General features: G+C 66.6%; 1 protein-coding gene across 1 annotated transcript; it reads left to right on the top strand.

Annotated features, from left to right (window-relative positions):
* The first annotated feature begins 998 nt into the window (after nt 1-998).
* Nucleotides 999-13,793, top strand: BRI3BP (BRI3 binding protein). The gene is made up of 3 exons (XM_055147650.1): nt 999-1,225; nt 7,164-7,266; nt 10,923-13,793. The coding sequence occupies exons 1-3, from the start codon at nt 1,031-1,033 to the stop codon at nt 11,342-11,344; spliced, it is 720 nt and encodes a 239-aa protein (XP_055003625.1). The 5' UTR covers nt 999-1,030; the 3' UTR covers nt 11,345-13,793.
* The last annotated feature ends 5,950 nt before the right edge of the window (nt 13,794-19,743 follow it).

Genomic DNA, 19,743 nt, shown 5'->3' with positions numbered 1-19,743 from the left:
TTCAAAGGGACACAATGAGTTCAGTGGGCTTTGGGGGAAAATATACTTCACACTCATGAAGATACATTCTGTCGTGTAAGATGGGTGATCTCTGATTCCTTCTGGTGCTCATTTGGGGAAGATGGGGTCACACCACTGGTGCCCAGGGTCAGCTCCAGACAACGCTCAGAGGACCACGTGCTGCCGTGGACCCAGGCCAGGCCTCCGGCGGGAAGCGAAGCCTGCGCCCAGCTGGCTCTGCCCCTGCTTCCTCTGAGTCCATGAACAGTGTGCCCGCTTCAACATGATTAGACACCCTCCTGTGCTTCCTCTAGGGTCTGTCCAGGAGGAGCAAGGAGCATTCTCAGCGCAAGAGGAAGAAGGCCTGGGCCGAGTAGGCGGACACAGAGTGTGGGGCAGATACGTGATGCCATGGAGAGCCCAGGGGTGGGCGCCAGTGTCCGCCCACCCGGCCCTCCCGCCCAAGCTCTATTTTCTTGGTTAATTCTGTGGGTTTGGAGGCAGACCACCCGGGTTTCCCGGCACCTGCTTACAGGAGAGACGCGGTGGTCTGGGGGCCACCCCGCGCCCCCCACCCGTCTGCTCCTGATTCCGCCCCCTCCTCGTTTCCTGCCCGTTGAAGGAGACCCGGGGTCCCGGGATGGGGCCGGGATCAGTTGCGCGTTTCCCGCCGAAACGGGCGCGCTGGGATCCAGGCGGGCCGGCCCCTGGGTTCTCCAGCTCCACCAGCCTCGGTCCACCCTCGGGCCGCTGCCTCTGCTGACCCTCGGGCCCACGACCTCCGCGGGCCCTCGGAAGGATGCTCGGCGACCCTCTCCCCTGGGCGCGCTGACTGTGGCCCGGCCGGGCGCGCCGACCCCGGGGGGAGAGGACCCCGACTGGCCCTCCCCGCGGCACGAGGCGGGGCACCGGGTCCCGCGCCGGGGCGGGCCCTGCGGGCGGGGCGGGGCTGTTGCGCGCGCGGGGCGGGGCCGGGCGCGCGGGCAGCGCGGGCAGCGCGGAGGCCCGAGGAGCCGGAGCGGCGCTGACCATGGGCGCGGGCGGACCCCGGGCCCGGGCCCGGCTGCTGCCGCTGCTGCTGGCGCTGGCGCTGCTGGCGGGGGGCGCGCGGGGGGCGCGGGGCCGCGGCGGCGCCGAGAAGACGGGCGGCCGGCGGGCGGCCAGCACCTTCGCGCAGAGCCTGGGCGGCCTGTTCGGGGAGGACAACGTGCGCGCCGCGCAGAAGGTGGGCCGGGGCCCCCGGGACCCCCCCGGGACCCTACCCCCGGACCCTGCCCCGGGACCCCCCCCCCGGGACCCTGCCCCGGGACCCCGCCCGGGAACACCCCCCCCCCCCGGACCCTGCCCCGGGACCCCCGCCTGAGCACCTACCCCCGGACCCCTGCCCCGGGACCCTGCCCCGGGACCCCCTCCCGCCCGGGACTCCCCCCCCAACCTGCCCCGGTGAACCGCCCCCCCGCCCCGGGTCCCCGCTTGGGACCCTACCCCGGACCCCAGCCCCGGGACCCCCTCCCGCCCAGACCCCCCACCCGGGATCCTTCCCTGGACCCCTGCCCCGGACCCCCGCCCGGGACCTCCGCCCGCCCCGGGGCCCCCCTGGTAACAGGCCGGAGCCCGCGCGCGTGGCCCCAGGAACGGAGAGGAAGTGGGCAGCGGGCTCGGCCAGGTGGGGAGGGGGCAGCCCCTGCTCTCCCGCCCTGCCCTGCCCTGCCCTGCCCTGCCCTGCCCTGCCCTGCCCTGCCCTGCCCGCCCTGCCAGGCCCGGTACTGGAAAGTGGGGGTCAAGTTCCAACCCCATCAGGCGCGCAGGGAGCCGGGGCCAGTGTCTGTCTCTCCCTTTGGGGCCACACCTGGCTGTGCCAGGCGGGTGGGGCGAGCCCATCCCTGGCTGGCCCTTGGGGGGCCCCACAGGGCGGCTTACCTGCCGGTCTCTGGCCCAGTCCCTAGGCTCCAAGTGAGGCCGGCTGGGGCGGCTGCTCACTCCCGGGCCGAGGCCTGGGGGTCATTGTGAGCTCCTGGCTGTGTGTGCTGTGGGCTGACCCCACCCAGGGGCCTTCAGGGGAAGGGAAGGCCCCAGGCTGAGGCAGGGGGAGAAGGAGTAAAACCCCAGTGTTGACCACGGGGCAGTCTCCTGTTCTTGGTGTTGGTTTTTGTTTCTGTTTTGTGGGGTGCAGGGGTGGTTGGGGCTGTCCCGGGGGTGCTTGGGGCTGACTCCTGGCTCTGCACTCAGGGATCAGTCCTGGCGTTGCTCAGATGGGTGCTGGGGGCTGCGCCAGGTGGGGCGAGTGCTACCCACCGCGCTATCTTTCTGGCCCCGGGACAGTTTCGGAATTCGTAGGATTTTTGTGGTGGGGCCAACACAGATCGGCCTGTCTCCGCGGAGGCCTGTGGGAATCTGGGGACAGAGGTCTCCGGTATTTCAGGGCTGACCTCCGGCCTGGGAGCGGAGAGCAGAGGCGGGCCCGGGTCTGAGTGAGGCACGTGCCGGTGGCCGGCCCAGGGGCTTCTCCTGAGAGCAGACCCAAGGGCCGCCCCTGAGACATTTAAAAAATTTTTTCCTCTTTTGTCCTTTTGGGTCACCCTGGTGATGCTCAGGGGTCACTCCCGGCTCTGCACTCCGGAGTCACTCCTGGCGGTGCTCCGGGGATCCAGCCTGGGTCGGCCACGTGCAAGGCAGACGCCCTCCCCGCTGTGCTGTCTCTCCGGCCCCAGCCCCCGAGGCTCTGAGCCGCCCTGTGTCTGGCGACCCCGGGCTTGTGCCATCAGCAGAGAGGACGATTATATCTAAGGTCTCGTGGCCGTTGGACCCTGAGCACAGCCCTGTGAGGTTGGCTCCTTCTCTTTATTTTGCAGATGAAGAAACTGAGGCAGAGGGGCCAGTGGCCGGCCTGCAGTCGGGCGAGGCAGAGCTGCGCCCCGCAGGGCCTTGCGTGGCCCGTCCTGGTTTCGGGAGGGCTGGTCCTGCCAGCAAGGCGGCTCGTGGAGTCTGAGGGTGTTGAACGGAACGCCTGGTTTTCTGACCCAGAACTTGTCTGAAATAACTCCGCAGCCTGGTCTGGGGCTGGATGTGCCACTCGGCTCACAGCCGGTCTCTGGCTGTGTGACCTTGGGCTGCTCGCTTGACCTCTCTGTGTCAGAGATGCCTCAGGGCGTTGCATGCGGGCAGCCGGCTGGGCGGTGGGGAAGCTCAGTGCGAGGGGAGCAGTTTGACGTCAGGAAATGGTGTGGGCACCTGGGGGGGTGGCCAAAGCAGTGCCAGGACGTTTATCCTGCTTGTGCTAGGCCCTGGGTTCGAGCCCTGGCGCCCCAGAGTGACGCGCGCCAGAGTACCCACGGGCTGGGCATGGGCTTGGCACGTGGGAGCCGGGGTTCGGTCCCCAGCACCACCTGGTCCCCAGCCGCCCGCGGGAGTGACTCCAACAGCCCGGGGTAGCTCCGAGCACTGCCGCCCGGGGCCCGGGCCACAGGACGAAGCCGTCACCGCGTGTCGGCTGCGGGGCCGGGAGGCGCATAATCAGCTCCGCAGTGGGCCCGTGGGTGGACGTCACCGGCCGTGGAGTGGCGGGTTCTGACGCACGCCCGCGCCCGGCGGACCTTGAGAGCGGGCAGCGTGCGGAGCCGGGCGCCGGGCCGCGGGTCGTGTCCGGCTCTCCTGTGAAGGTCACGGAGCGGAGGGCCGGGCGGGCTGCACCCTGGCAGTGCTCCGGATCAGCCCGGGTCAGCCGGCAGCGCGCCTGCCCTCCCCGCCGTTCCCGTCTCCATAGTAACGGTGGAGGGTGTCGCTGACGCCGAGCGCTGCCCGGGAAGTTCTGTCGTGCTCAGCCGCGGGGGGAGGCCGGGAGGGCGCGATGCCCCCCTCAGGGCCTCTGCCGAGCAGGGAGGGGGGGCGGGGGGGGGGGACTGGCCAGGGAGGGGGCTCGGGAGAGGGCCAGCGCGTGCCCTCAGGCCCAGAGACAGACTCCAGAACTCGGGGACCAGGCTCGCGGGGAGGGGTGCGGCTCGCTCCTGCCTAATTTCAGTTGCTTTTAGGTTTTCATTTTGCTCGTGGGTCACCCCCGGTGGTGCTCAGGGCTCACTCCTGGCTCTGCTCAGGGGGCCGTACGGAATGCCAGCCGCATGCCAGGGACGTGCCCTAGCCCCCACCCCCACCCCCACCCCGGCACGGTCTCTCCTCGCCCCTGCTCAGGGCTCTGATGGAAACGTGGGGGCTTTCCCGCGTCGTGCGTGTGTGAGGAGCTCATGTTTGCTGCTGCTTCCCCGTGGGGGTGCGGCGGTCGGGCCACACTGGGCCCGCGTGGCTCCGGGCTGGGCTGGGTCCTCCCTGTGCAAGGCCAGCGGGGCCGCCTGCGTCTCTGCCTCGCGGTCTGGTCTCGGGCTCTCGGGCTCTCGGGCCCCACGCCTGGGCCTTCGCCTTCTCCACTCGGTTGCTCCCGGCTCCGCGTTTAGGAATCGCTCCTGGCGGTGCTGGGGGGCGGTGGGGGAGGCCGAGGATCGATCCTGGCTCAGCCGGGTGCAAGGGAAATGCCCTCCCCGCCGGACTGTTGCTCTCCCTCTCCCCCCCCCCGTGTCTCTGTCTCTCTCTGACTCTGTCTCTGTCTCTCTCCCTCTCACTCTCTCAGGGAGCCTTGCATATTTTCCTTTTTGTAAGAAAATATTTTGAGTCAAGTAACTGACACTTCCCAGCCCTTTTCCCACCAACGTTCTAACAGCTTCTCGAGGCGGATTGGCACATGTGGGCAGGCCAGGTGGGCAGGCGGTGCGCTGACGTGTGCTCGTCTGCTAACCGTCACCAGGGCCAGGACACAGCAGCCCTCTCCTTACTCCGGAGGGTGCCGAGGGGCGCGGGCCTGGAGCGGCGGGGACATGGGAGGGCTGTGTGTGTGTGTGTGTGTGTGTGTGTGTGTGTGTGCGTGTCCAGCTCCTCTGTGTGTGTGTGTGTGTGTGTGAGTGAGCCCCAGGCTACTCGCTGTGTGTGCGTGTGTATGTGTGTCCAGCTCCTCTGTGTGTGTGTGTGTGTGTGTGTGTGAGTGAGTGAGCCCTGGGCTACTCGCTGTGTGTGTGTGTGTGTGTGTGTGTGTGTGTGTGTGAGCCCCGGGCTCCATCCCTGACGCTGCACCCTCCCCAGTAGCCGGGGAGCCCCGCAGACTGCTGGGCGGGGCCCAAGGCTGAGAGTTCAGGAGAGGTAGAAGCCGGAGGCCGGTGGGTTGGGGGTAGCCTGGGCCCAGCCCCAGAGGAGAGACGGCTCCTCCCTCCCCGCGGCCAGCTGTGGCCCAAAGATAAGCCCCCATCGACTCTGTCCCTGCCGCCGTCTCCCACCGGCCTGCACCCCGGACTCAAGGCACTTGTCCTTTCCTTGGGCTTCGGGGCCGTGCCGGCGATGCTCAGGCCGACTCCTGGGCCACAGGTTAGTGCCGGGTCGAGCTCGCCTGCAAGGCAGGTGCCTCCCGCTGGCACCCCATGGCGCGTCCCTGCAGAGCCCAGCCCCGGGGCTCCCGGCCTCTGTCCCCGCTCTCCGGGGCGAAGCTTCTGCACCCGGGACTGGGGGCTCTGGGGGCCGTGGCGGGAGCCGGGCTGTTCTCCCCTTCCGCACCCGGGACGGGGGGCTCTGGGGGCCATGGGGGGAGCCAGGCTGTTCTCCCCTTCTGCACCCGGAGAGCGTCCGCGGCTGGCGCCCCTGCTCTCAAGCCAGGCCCCGCCAGTCCCGCGCCTGGGACCCCTCGGGTGTCAGATGAGGGGCGCCCGCCCTTGGGGAGGCCACACCCGGCCCCTCCTGCCACGTCCTCCTGCTGGCCCAGCCCCAGCTGCCCCGTGAGCCCTGCAGCAGGAGCCCGGGCCCCTCGTGGCTGTGGGGGGTGTGCACTGAGTGATGTGGATACACCTGTGTGTGATGTGACATGTGACACGTGTATTCCTGTGGGCTGACATCTAACATGCAGCCGTGTAACGTGTAATGGCCGTGTGGGTGTGAGGTGGCCTCTGTAACGCAGCGACAGACCCGCTGGGACAGCTCCTCTCTTCCTCACTCCTCTCACTTTTTTTTTTTTCTTTCTGGGTCTCACCCAGCGATGCTCAGGGGTCACTCCTGGCTGTGCACTCGGAATCACTCCTGGAGGTGCTTGGGGGACCCTGTAGGGTGCCGGGATTGAGCCCGTGCCAGGCCAACACCCTCCCCGCTGTGCCAGGCTCCGGCCCCTCTCCTGTCACCTCTTTAAAACCTACCTCGGGCCACACCGGGCTGTGCGCAGAATCACTCCTGCAGGCCCCGGGAGCAGGTGAGGTGCTGCGGAGTGACCCCAGGCGGGCCGTGGGCGCCCTCCCCACTGTCCTGCCGCCCACTGGACCCTGCTCCTGGCCGCCCCGGACAGTGCGGGCCAGAGCTGCTGCTTACCTTCTGCAGGGACACGCCAGGCCCTGGGAGCCTGGGCACCTGCGGGACAGTGGTGTGTGTATGTGTGTGTATGTGCGCGCGCGCGTGTGTGTGTGTATGTGTGCACGTGTGTGTGCGCGCGCGTATGTATGTGTGTGTGTGTGAACATGTGTAGCATCATGTGCACTGACACTACCACATGTCAGGGGCACTGCATGAGCCAGTGAGACGCGGAGGCCTCAGGGCCCAGGAAGGAGAGTTTGTTCTGGGCACAGGCAGCAGTGCTCAGGGAGTCCTCCTGACTCTGTGCTCAGGGATCCCCTGGCTCGGCTGTGTGCAGGGCGGGCATCCTCCCCGCTGTGCTCTCTGGCCCAGGGGGTGGGAATTTCTGTCTGCCACTTTGGTTTTTCCACCCTGTTTTCCACTACTGGTTGTTTTGAGAGGGGCAGGAGTGGAGGCTCACTCCCGCAGTGCTCAGGCAGGGTTACTCCTGTCTCTGTGCCCAGGGATCACCCCAGGCAGGGTGTGGTGACCCTGGGTGGTGCTGGGGATGGGATGCCTGTTTGCCATGGCCTCTCATACTGTCACACGCTGTCACACACATGTCACGTGCTATCCCGGAACCCCGGGGAGCAGTGGGGCCTCCCTTCCCGTGGCGCGAGCCTGGTGGCCATGAGAGATGAGACCGTGACTCCATCCCTTGAGGCTCGCGTGGGTCCCTCACTGGTGGGGGAGGGGCGGGAGGCGCCCTTCATGCGGCGCTGCGGGTGCTGACCGTCACCCCCTTGCTCCCACAGTTCCTGACCAGGCTGACCGAGCGGTTCGTGCTGGGCGTGGACATGTTTGTGGAGAGCGTGTGGAAGGTGTGGACGGAGCTGCTGGACGTGCTGGGTCTGGACGGTAGGTGCCGGGGAGCGGAGCCTAAGAGCCACTCTGTCACACCCCCCAGGACCCCGCCTGTCACCCCCTGCAGTGACCCCAGCACCACCACAGGGGAGTGCGTGCCGTCCAGGGGGCCCAGGCCCTCCTGCCCCTGGCCAGGCGGGTGACCTGCCCAGTGCTCGCAGTTCGGACATGGCGGACCCCTCCCACGCGCGGGGTCCCTGGGCGCCCTCGGGCCAGCCCTGCCCATCCGGGGACCCTCTGGCCTGCTGACCCTTGTAGGTGCTGCTGCCCGGGTAGTGCCCCCCACACCCGAGGGGAGGCCAAGCCTTTCCAAGGACGTGGGCAGGGCAGACTGCACCCACTCAGGCACTCCCCTCAGGGCGCCCCACGGCCCATGCCGAGACCCTGGGCTCCGAGGCCTCCCCGCACCCCTGCCCCAGCCCGTCCCCATGCGACACCTCCGCCAAGAGACCCACCGGCTGCCCCCTGTGAGGGGACCTTGGCTTCTGTTCTCACACTCTCCCGCTGTCGCGCGTGCCCGGCCCTGCTGACGGGGGAGCCGTGCCTCCCTCATCCCTGCAGAGCGTCCCCCGAGCTCAGCCTTGTCTTTGAACGGAACAGCCGGGTGCAGCCAGGCGGCTTCGGGGTGGTGCCGTGTCCACTCCGTGTCCTCCTACAGGGGACACATGGGCAGGGACTCGGAGACTCCCCCAGGGGGAGGCCGAGGGCCGCCCTTGGACGCGGGAGTCGTCATGGCTGCAGGCCCGCCCTCGCAGCAGGGGAGGGAGCTCGGCTCGTGCCAGGCACTCTTGGAGCCCGGAGACGCCCCTCGGCTCTGAGAGACGCCGGCCGCACTGTGCTCAGGCCTGTGTGGACGCCGCGGGGAGCAGCCGTGGGCCCTGCAGAGGCCGCCTCGGGGGAGAAGCAGAGGCGACTGCAGCAGGTCACAGTGACTCAGAGCAGCTGCTGGGAACCCACCTCCTACCCCGTGGTTCCCCCGAGCTCCCGTCCAGCCCGTGGTCCCTGCCTCCGTGGGTGCTCAGGGCAGCCTCGGGCCCACGGCCAGGGCAGGTCAAGTGGCAGCTTTGCAGGAGTCTCCTGGGGAGACTGTGCCTCCAGCCTGGGCCTCTCCCGTTGCTGCCGCAGAGCGTTTCCCCTGCTGGCTGGAGGGGCGCCCTTGCACCCGGGAGCACTCGCACCAGGAGTACTCACCCGGGAGCACTCGCACCCGGGAACACTCGCACCCGGGAACACTCACCCAGAAGCATGCACACCCGCAGAGCATTCACACCCACACAGCACTCACACCCACAGAGCACTCACACCCGCAGAGCACTCACACCCGCAGAGCACTCACACCCACAGAGCACTCACACCCGCAGAGCACTCACACCCGCAGAGCACTCACACCCTCAGAGCACTCACACCTGCAGGCCTCGGCTCATGAGGGGAGTCTCCATTCTCGGTCCCCCGTGAGTGGAGTCCCCTGCCCCAAGCTGCCCACTTCTCTCTCCTTCTTGGCGTCCTGGGACTTATGACTCGTGGGGCGTCCGTCTGTGGCGGCATTCTGCTTCTGGGAATCCTGACCACTCTGACGCCCGGGAGGTGCCCCCCAGGACTGCACCCAGGCTTTCGGGCCCAGGTGTGACTCCCCACACCAGACCCCAGGATTGGATTTTGTGGGTCCTGCCGTCTCTGACAAAGCAGGTACTAGAGAGGTTTGCGGGGCCAGAGACTGTATGGGGGACGGGGGGGGGGCGCTTGCCTTGGCCCACCTGATCCCAGTTCGATTCCCGACGTCCCATATAGCCCAGTGAGAACCGCCAGGGGTGATCTCCAAGCACAGAGCCAGGAGTAGACTCTGAGCACTGCCAAGCCCAAAAACCAAAATAAATAAGATCAAACTGCAGGACCCCCCGGCGGCAGCGGCAGCACGCGGCCGGGGTGACCCTCGTGAGCAGGGCTGTGTGGGCGCCCAGGAGCAAGCCGAGAGTGCCCAGTGGACAGCAGGCCTGGGGTGGACAGGAGACCCACGGACCCGGGTCTCAGCTCCCCCACACGCAGGTGCCCGGAGAGAGCAGGGCCCCCATGGGCTCGGGCGCCTGGAACTCCTGGGGGAGACGTCGGCAGTGACCCTCTGCAGGGTCTCGGTAATGACCTGGGGTCTGACATCTGAGCCAGGCCCCCCGCAGAGCTGCGGGTCGCCGGCTAAGCTCCCAGCCAGGACCAGTGGCTCGGCACCGCCGGGTGGCCCCAAACCAGTGACGGCAAGTGGGCCCGGACGGGACCCGAGCTGAGAATCCCCCGGAGAACACACCAGCGGCCCGCGGGCTCGTGGGCAGGCCTCGTGCCCGCTCCTGGGGAAACGTGTGTGCAGGTGGCCGTGGGACCGGCTTGCGTGTGAGGCTGTGAGTGGGGCCCCCCGCCCCTCCCAAGAAGAACTTTCAGATTCCAGAGATGCAGATTGAATGCTCAGCGCAGCAGCCTCGGGCCCGTCAGGAGCGCGGCAGGGACGCAGGGACGGTTTTCGAGGGCCCGGCCACAGCGCCGGGAGACCGAAGCGCCGCAGGCCTCCTGCAGGCTGGCGGCTGCCACCGGCAGGCCCCGAGGCGCTCTCCTGCGGCTCATCTGCGGGCAGTGGGGCCGCGCATGCTGGCCGGACATGCAAGCCCAGGGGCCAGCGCGGCAACCGAGCCAGGCATGGTCACAGTGAGTGAGGTCACACTCGCCGCTGGGGTCTGGAAAGGGCCGGACTCCCCGGGGAACGCCCGGGACTGTGGCTGCCAGCCAGAGGTGGGGGCAGTGAAGGGGCCCAAAGGCCCAACCCGGGGTCAGCTGGGTGAGTGCGGGGGTGTGGTACCAACACCGGGTGGACGGCGGACACACCACGTAGGGCTTGACAGAGCCAGAGCCAGAGGCTGGACCGTGCTGCAAGGGCTGAGCGACTCTCCGATGGGCCCCCGGCCCTGAGCGCCACCTGGCCCTGGCCCAGAGAGGGAGGGGGAGGGAGGGGTGCAGGGAGCGGGGAGAGCAGGCCCTTCCCTGTGCCTGTGCTGGAGGGTGCTGGGGGCTCCCTGGGCTCTGCAGTGGCCCGAGTGGCCAGGCCGCCGTGCCAGCGCCTCCTCGCACTCTCCCTTCCTCTCACACGTTTCCCGCCACGCCGGCCCGGGGTGGAGCTCCCTGTTTCCCTCCTTCCTTGAGCCGGAGCCTCCGGGTCTGCGCTTAGGTTGGCCCGTGAGTGGCAGCCCCAGGCCCAGCCCAGCCACGCCGGGCGTGAGGGCGTCTGTGCCGGGGGGTCGGTAGCTCTGGGCCCGCAGGCCGTGGGACCGAGGCACCCCCCGTTGTTGCCCCCGTAGGTGTCTCCCTCTCCCTCTCCCCCTCGGCCCACGACGTCTGCTTCCACCTGGGCCGGCACCAGTGCATCCCAGCAGGCAGGAGGAGAGGTAATGGGCGCGGCCCTGCGAGTCGCGGGCACGCGCCCCAGAGAGCCCGGGAAGGACGGACGGGCGGACGGCCCCGGCTGTGTCCGAGCCGCTGCCCTGGTGGCGGTCTCCGAGGGGTGCCCTGGCACCCCTGACTCGCCTGGCACGAGGGCAGCGGGCGGTGGGTTTGGGTCCCGGCGCAGCCCCCGGCCGCCGAGGCTCAGCGCCGCCTCTGTCTCCCGCCCGCAGTGTCCAACCTGTCCCAGTACTTCAACCCCAGCTCGGTGGCCAGCAGCCCGGTGCGCGCCCTGCTGCTGGTGGGCGTGGTGCTCCTGGCCTACTGGTTCCTGTCGCTGGCGCTGGGCATCACCTTCGGCCTCCTGCAGACCGTGTTCGGCCGCTTCTTCTGGGTGGCGCGGGCCGTGCTCTTCTCCATGTCCTGCGTGTACGTCCTGCACAAGTACGAGGGCGAGCCCGAGGCCGCCGTGCTGCCCATCTGCTTCGTGGTGGCCGTCTACTTCATGACCGGGCCCATGGGCAGCTACTGGCGGGGCGGGCCCGGCGGGCACAGCGTGGAGGAGAAGCTGGAGCACCTGGAGGCCCAGGTCCGGCTGCTGAACATCCGCCTCAGCCGAGTCCTCGAGTCCCTCGACCGCGCCAACGGCAAGTGACAATCAGCCGCCCGGCCGGGACCCCCCACCCCAGCGCCCCCCACCAGGAAGCAGAAGAAGCGCCGCAAGAAGAGAACCGCCAACCCCAAACCACCCTAATAAACGTACTGAGCAGCAGAGGGTGCCTGGGCGGGTGTCTCGGCCCCGGGCTCAGGACTGCCCCAGGGCCCTGCCAGCCCCACCAGTGTCATTAGGAGAGAAAGATATTTTTTAAACAAAGGATATGACCATATTTGCTGTACAGGGAGAGAAGTTTATCTGTGCATAGACCATAAAGTTAGTTTCCCCCGAGCACTTAGCTACATCTTTTGTAAGGCTTTTTTAATAAAGGCAGGCGGAGACCAGGCCCTGGCACCATCGCACCGAGGGAAGGACTTGCTGGCCGCAGGCCTGTGTGTCGGGACAGGGGCTGCGGGGGAGGCTTCCCCCTGTGCTGTTTTGGGTCGCCCGTGACTTGGTTGACAAGTCCTGTCACTGAGTGAACGTGGCCCAGCCAAGCTCCCATCAATTCTGTTGCTCCGGAGACTGTCATTTGTCGAGTCTGAGGTGCGCCCGCACACGTGCCCGCAGTCGGACTGGTTTGAACCACATTTTGCAGAGTCCCATCTGGGTCCAGGGCATCCACGGGAGCCTGATGCCCAGAGCTGCGTGGAGCCCCGGTGCCTGCCGTGCCCACTCAGGAAGTGTCTGCTCTACAGATGTGTGTGTGTGTGTGTGTGTGAGTGAGAGTGTGAGTGTGTGTGACTGTGTCTGTGCATCAGTGTCTGTATGTGTGAGTGTGTCTGTAGGAGTGAGTATATGTGAGTGTGAGCATATGAGTGTGTGAGTGTGTCTATGTGTGGGAGTGTGTGTGAGTGTGTGAATCTGTGCATCTGTGTGTGTGTGTCTGTTGTGTGTCTGTGCGTGCCTGTGTGTTTGTGTATGCGTGTGTCTGCATGTATGTCTGTGTGTGTGAGTGTGTGTGTCTGTCTGAGCGTGTCTGTCTGCACCTGTGTCTTTGTGTGTGTGTGTGTGTCTGTGTGTGTGTCTGTGTGTGTGTATGGGCGTGTCCTCTGGGCGGGCAGACCATGGCGCTGGCCGACATTCCCCAGGTTTGCTGCTCGCCTCCCTCCCCCGGCACTTCTGTGGGCGCCTTGCGGGCGCTGCTGGCTGGCACAGGAGAGCTCCTTGCGGGGCCGAGGGGGTCCCGTGGCTCACCCGGAGGAGGTGAAGCTCCCATGTGCCGGGCGTGTTGCTCAGGCCTCCATGTCTGGCCTGGGGGGCGGCCTGGGGGCTTGAGCCCCGCAGCCTTCCCGGGCGCAGACGCGGGAACGAGGGCTTTCCCGGAGCAGCCGGCCCCACCACGCCGGAGCTTGCAGTTCCCGAGGACCCGGGACCTGCCGGGTCTCCAGACCGAGGGGCAAGAGTGCCACCTTTTGGAGGGCGATGGTGGAGCAGCGGGGCGGGCGGCGTCTGTTGGCAGCCTTGGGAACAGTAGCCGGGAGGTCCCAGGACGCTGGCGGCTGGTCAGCCACAGTCTCTGGGCCGCTGTCCTGGCGGGGGGGGGGGGGGGGCGTGCCTGAGTCGCCCACGAGGCCGCATCTGGTGACCGCCCGGGCCCAGTCCCTTCTCCCTGACCGTCCCGAGCCGGCTGCCTCGACGTACGTCAGGAAGCTGGCGTTCCTCCGGGCCCCGCCTCTGCTCACGGCCACCTCCGTGGCACTCCCATTCCCCATGTGAATCCCAGGGTCAGGCGTGTGTGAGCGTGCGTGTGCAGGCGTGTTTCGCAGGGTCCACAGTACCTTCAGCATGTGGCTCTCCGTGGCCCCGGGACGCACTGTTCAGTGTCGTGGTTTCCGTGTGTCGCTCGTGATGCCTCCTTGGTGGGCGGCACCGGGGCTGGCCAGGGGCACCCAGCAGCGCGGTGTCCGTGGCTCCTGACGCCGTGGCCGCCAGTGGCGTCCTGGCCCACGTCCCAGTGTCCTTTTGCAGATGCCCAGGTTGTGTCCTGGCGTCAGTTCATCGCCCGCATGTGTGCTGAGTCTGGCGCTGTGTCCTTGAAGTGGTTTCTCGTGGTGGTGATGGTGACCGCTCACATCCCGTAGCCAGCTGTGGTTCCTCCCTCTCTGGGAACCCTGCCCTCGAGTGGCTCCTGCTCTGCATCTGGTTCCACATTTCTATAGCATCCGACAACATACAGCCACTTTACCTGAGCCTCGTGGTGTGTGAATGTGGTGTGTATCCACGTCAGTCCTCCGAGCCTTGGAGACCGAGTCTTCAGATATATAGATACAATATACCAGGCTTATTATTTTGGGGTTTTATTTTTTGGGGGGGCAAAGTGAGACATCATTCCTCTTTATGAAGTCACTGGTTTTGGTGTTATGTTGTTTTGTAGATTGATTCCAGAACAGAATTAAAATATTGTGAAAATTATAGCTTAATAAACGTTCATGAGAATTTTCTGGAACAGGCGTCCTAATAGCACTGACTCACTTCCAGCCACTCCCGTGCGGTTTCTCCAGTCTAGCTGTGGGTCTGGGCAGTTGAACGTTGCTCCAGTCTGAGAAGATTCTGGAAGCAGACAGGGTCGCCAGATGTGATCCAGAACACTTGTTACAGCCGAGCCTCAGTTATGCCGCAAAAGTATTTCTTGTTTTGTTATTGGCTCAGGCTGGCAGTGCTCTGAAATCACTCCTGGCGGGGCTCAGGGGGCCGCGTGGGGTGCTGGGGATCAAACCCAGGTCAGCTGTGTGCGAGGCAAGTGCCTTACCCACTGTACTCATGCACTTAGGAATCACTCCTGGCGGTGCTCGGGGAACCATATGGGATGCTGGGAATTGAACCCGGGTTGGCCGAGTGCAAGGCCAACGCCCTACCCACTGTGCTATTGCTCCAACCCCATCCCACTGTACTCTCTAGCCCCCTCTCTTCTTAAAAATATTGGGGGGTGCACGGAGTGATCCCATAGGGTCCCCCGAGCACCGCCAGGAGTGATTCCTGAGTGCAGAGCCAGGAGGTACCCCTGAGCACAGATGGGTCTGACACAACAGCAACATTTTTTCTTTGTGAAACTTTGTAACTGGGCATTGTGAATTTCGACTAATTTTTGCATGTGTGTGGTGCCAGGATTGATCATGGTGGCACATACGAGGCACATGCTCCGCCTCAGTGGCTGGTTCCGAGAATTCCAGCTGGCATGCACCCCTCCCCCTGCCCTAAACCGAGGTGGCTTTGTGGGGGCCACAGTCACGCGTGCGCCCCACGGCCCTGCCACTGACGCACGTCTCCCCTGGGCTTGGTGGCGTGGGGGCAGTCTGGCCGTGCTCCAGACATTCACTTGGTGGGGTCTGCGCCGCCGCGTGCCTCAGCCCGGGAGGGTCCCTCCAGCCCCACGCCCGTAGCACGGTTGCACCAGCTGCACGTGAGAATGCAAATGTCTCCGCTCTCCCCTGACCCAGCAGCACTGAGGGCCACTTTGTGTCAGAACGAGACAGATTCACTGAGGGCGATCTGGCTGTGACATCTGTCACCCCACTGATGGCCAGGGTTGACCGGGCTGATCTGGCTGGCCAGGCAGGTGTCCCTCCAGGAGCTGCGCACTCGGTCGAAGAGGACGGCCCTCCCCAAATAGAGAATATACATGTCTACATACGTGTCACATCCATCACTGCTTGATGCTGCCCGGGCCCGAGTCGGCCGTCTTTCAGCCCAGCAGCACTTACTTCTGAGCAGCAGTGAGGGCCAGAATGTCACGCGCAGGGGGTCACGCCTCCCCACACAGCCCACGCAGCAACTCAGTGGCAAGACCCAGCCCCGGCGCCCACCACAGGCCCGGAGTCAGCTACTGTGACCGCTCTGCCTCGGGTGGGCCCTGAGACCCTCAGGCTGGCCTGCGTCCAGCTGCCCAGGGCCCCTCCCCTGCCCGCTTTGGCGTTAGCAGCTCCTTTGTAAACGGGCGTGGGTGAAGCGCCTCAGCTTCTCCCTGAGGGTACACGAACAGTGAAGGAGCTGCTCCCTGAGCACTGTGGGCCGGGCCACACACGGAGCCTTGTCTGTGGCCTAGTCAGACAAGCGGGTGAGCTGGGAGACGCTTTGTGCCACTGAGTCTCAGGCAGGGACCAAGCCCTTTCCGCCCCGTCAACTGGGGGCTGGGTGCAGCTCCTGGACCCGGGTCGCCGGATGGACATGCTGGACAGGGACCCTCCGCAAGGGGCGTGGTTAGAGTCCGTGCAACCCCAGCTCGCGCGGATCTTTCCTGGACATCTTCGGGTCCTCTCGTCTCGTTCAGGCAGAGAAGAATCTTTGGCCCCGGAATTCCGAGAAAGTGATTCCAGTCAGCACAGACTTCACACAGGCGCAAGGCCCTTATCGCATCCCTTGTTCTCGAACCCGCGCAGGGCCTGCTGGCCCCGTGGGCCTGAGTCCACATCTCCGCCACGGAAGAGCTCAGGGAGCTGCCGCCACCTTCCCGTGCTAGAGTCCAGCTGGGGGATGAAGAACGGAGGGGTTGGTTCACAGCTGACTCGCTCGGGGCTCAGGCGGGTGACGTGTGAATGGCCCAGAATGTCACAGCAGAGCAGGGCCGACCCGCCACCCTGACCCCCGGCACCAAGCACCCTCTGAGGGCCCGGATCTGCGGGGTGGGGTCCCCGTGTCGCTCTGCTTCCACAAGCCAACTCGCGGCCAGGCAGGCCGAGGGGACACATGATGTGTGGACGCCCAGAACCCCAGCCTGGAGCGATCTTTCCTTTGCATTTTTGGGGCCTCAGGGGCCAAAGTTTGCCTGATTTCAGACAGGGCAAGTCTACGGGGATTCACCAACGTCGTCCGCGTAAGAGTGGAATGTGTCTGGCCTCGGGAATCAGATAGAGCGATTACATTCCCCTCAGACTTCACAAACATTGCAAAACTCCCACCGCATCCCTTGTGCTGCACACCTGCCCTCACACTGTGAGAACAGCGCTGGACGTGTGTGAACGTCTGAACGTGGCTCCCACGGTGCTGGGGGGAGGTTCACCGAGAGGGCCTGGAGGCATGGGACCGGGGAGGGCGCTTGCCTTGCACGTGACCCCGATGGTCCCCCCACCCTCTGGGAAGGACCCTTGAATGCAGAGCCAGGAATAAACCCTAAGCACCAACAGGTATGGCCCCCCCTTCCGCGCCCTCCCCCCTAAAAAACAGTTCATCCCAGGGCTCAGGAGACAGCTCCCAGCAGAGCCCAGCTTTTGCTTGCGGGGCCCCGGGTGGGGGCCCCTGTTCTGCACCCTGCTGGCAGGGGTCCCTGAGCACTGAGCCGGAAGTAGCCCCCACGAGGATCGCTGGGGTCCCTCGCTCCCCAGAAGCACACATTCTGTGTCCACTGGTCCAGGGCTTAGTCTGAAACCCTGAACTCGTGGCCACTTAGATAAAAACCTGTCACTAGTCCAGGCCTTCAGTCCCGTGGCACCCCCACGGCTCACTCTCCGACTGGCCACAGGAGGGCGCCCCAGGGCGCCGTGCAACCCCCAGCTCCTAAGGCCGGGATGCTCCAGAACCTCCCGCCGGGTCACGCTTGGGGGTTGCAGCTTCTCTTGCTCTGTGGGACTCGGCGTTCTGCCACGCGAGGGGCAGGGCTTTCTCAGAAGGGCAGTTGGCGTCTTGAACGGGCTTGCCCCTAAGTAAGATCTTTGGTTGTTGTTGGAGCCGCCCCGGCCACGCTCAGGGCTGCCCTGGCTCCCACGCAGGAATCACACCTGGGGCTCTGGAGGCCATCGGGGTGCTGGGGATCGGATCCCAGCTGGCTGCGTGCAGGCAGGTGCCCTCCCCGCTGTGCTGTTACCCCAGACCCTGGATAAGATCTAAGGGGCAAAAGTTTCACTCGGGCAGAGCAACAGCACAGCGGGTAGGGCGTTTGCCGTGCACGCGGCTGACCGGGATCTGATCCCCAGCATCCCCTAGGGTCCCCCGAGCACCGCCGGGGTGATTCCTGAGTGCAGAGCCAGGAGGAACCCCTGCGCATCGCCGGGTGTGACCCAAAAAGCCACACAAACAAAAAAATAAGTTTCAGTGGGCTCATTTTCACTGAGCACTGCAGCGCCCGAGTAACTACCCGAAGGCCTCACCCTGCCAGAGTAAGCATTTAAATAGGGGCGCGAGGCACACGCCAGTTTCTCCCTGAGAGTGTGGGTGGGGAGTGTGTCACTAGAGAGGACACGCAGGCTTGACTCACTTCCTGCGTGGAGCCGCAGTAACCCCCCACGGCTGTGTTCTGGGGGAGCCGCTGCACGCGGGCTGGCTGCAGGCGGCCTGCGACAGGGACCCTTCCCACGGCCCCCAGCCCAGCCTGACCAGCTCCTCTGGCGCCGATGTCTGGCCCCCGCACTCGGGCACCGCGTCAGGGAGGGCCAGCCCGGCCGCCTACAGCCCACGAACCATCCCCCGCTTCACAGGGCCCCAGCATGTCCGGGGGCGACTGGCGAGCACTGGGCAGGGAGCAGCACCTTGCACCGATGCCAGTCAACAAGTCATTAAAAAAAAAAAGAGTCCAACGGGTAACTTGGCCCCTGGGCTTCGCCCCGCTCTCTGCATCCTGGGAACGGTTGATTCCCTGGTGGGCCAGACGCACCGGGCTCTGCCCACTGCCCTGCCAGGCCCTCGCCCGTCTCTCCCCTGCACGTGCCGCGCCCGGTGCAGGTCTCCGAACGGCCACGAGGGGGACGCGCACCGCGCCAAGCTCCCCGCGCCGCCCGGCCCGACGGTTGGGTTGTCAAGGTGACGGCGCCCCGCCCAGTCCGCGCGGCGACCCGCCCCCTCGCCCTGCTCCCATTGGGCACGCCCTTTCCGGCGCCCGGTCTCCGATTGGCCGGGAGGCGCGGCCGTGCGTCGGAACGCCCTGCGATTGGCTGCCGGCCGGGCCCAGTCTCGCGCCGCACGGCCGCCTGGCCTGATGTGGGGCCAGCTCCCTGCCAGCCAATCAGCGTGCGAGCGGCGTGTGGCGCGGCCGCGTGGCCGGGATCCTTCCGCGGCGGCGGGCTGCGGCTTGGAGCGCGGGGCGCGCGGCCGGGCGGGAGGGACGCGGCGGCCTTCGCGCTCCGTCAGGCCCCTCAGAGCCCCGCCGGCGGCTGGAGCACAGCGGCGAGGCCGGCGCCCAGGAGGGAGTGACTCCACACGAACCGCGGGAGGCCGCGGCCTGGCCGGAGGGGCCCGCGGGCCGGCGCGCGGCGCAGCCCGAGGCTGTGACAGACTCCCACAGTGTCTCTCAGCGCAGCCCGAGGCTGTGACAGACTCACGGTGTCTCTCACAGCACAGCCCTGGGCTGTGGCAGACTCACGGTGTCTCTCACAGCGCAGCCCAGGGCTGTGACAGACTCACGGTGTCTCTCACAGCGCAGCCCTGGGCTGTGGCAGACTCCCCCGAGCGCCAGAGAGAGGCTGACACGCGGGGCGGGGCGGGGCGGGGCGGGCGGCTCCGCCCCTGACGGGACTCGGCGCTCCCGGCCGCGCGCCTGGGGCCGGGGGCGGGCGCGGGCGGGCGGCCCGCCGGGCCCGGGGCTCGTTGCGCCACCCGCGCCCCCCGCGGGCGGTGCCAGCTGGAGCCGGTGCGGACTTTGTCTCCCACACGAGTGTTCTCCGAAGCTTCTGGGAGGCTGACGAAAGAGGAAGGGGAAGGGGCGGGTGCCAAATGCGCCCAGGGGTTGAGGCTCACTTGATCCTTCGCTCTTTTTATTTATTTTTTTCAATCCTTTTGGCTCTGGGGCCACACCCAGGGGCGCTCAGGTCTGAGTCCGGCTTCTCCACTCGGGGGTCACTCCCGGGCGCTGGGGACTGAACCCGGTCGGCCGTGAGCGAGGCAGACGCCCTCCCGCTGCGCCCCCTGCACTGTGCTCTGGCCCGTCCCCAGCACCTTGCCTGCCCCGTCGCGGGGAGGGGGGCAGGGAGCTGAGGTGGCAGCGGGCGAGCGGGGCTGAGTGTCTCCGCCCCGAGGCCGCCGCTGGCGGGCACCTGCCCGGCCTCCGCTCGCGGCCAAGAGGGTCAGACGGTCCCGTCCTGAAGCGAACAAGGTGGCTTTTGTGCCCCAAGAGTTCTGAGGCGCGTGTCCGGCACGCGGGGCCGAGCCCTGCGGGGTAGGAGGCACTGGGTGTGTGTGGGGGGGACACTGCCCTTTGCCCTTGCTTAGCGGGGCGGGGCCTGCGGAAAGGGGGGCCGTGGGGTCGGGCTTGCTCTGCAGCCTGAGTGCGGCCCAAACGCCTGGAAACGGGGTGCGGTGGGGAGGGGTGAGGCCAGCGCTGACGACAAAGGGTTCTTTGAAGTCCTCCTTGCAGAAGTGGTTAAAGCTAATTTGTTTGGGGGCTGGAGCGATGGCACAGCGGGGAGGGCGTTTGCCTTGCCCGCGGCTGACCCGGGTTCGATTCCCAGCATCCCATAGGGTCCCCTGAGCAC

The sequence above is a fragment of the Sorex araneus genome, chromosome 9, assembly GCF_027595985.1.
Source record: "Sorex araneus isolate mSorAra2 chromosome 9, mSorAra2.pri, whole genome shotgun sequence".
NCBI classification, from domain to species: Eukaryota; Metazoa; Chordata; class Mammalia; order Eulipotyphla; family Soricidae; genus Sorex; species Sorex araneus.
The sequence above is the reverse complement of the archived record's forward strand: the minus strand, read 5'-3'. Positions and strand labels throughout refer to the sequence as shown.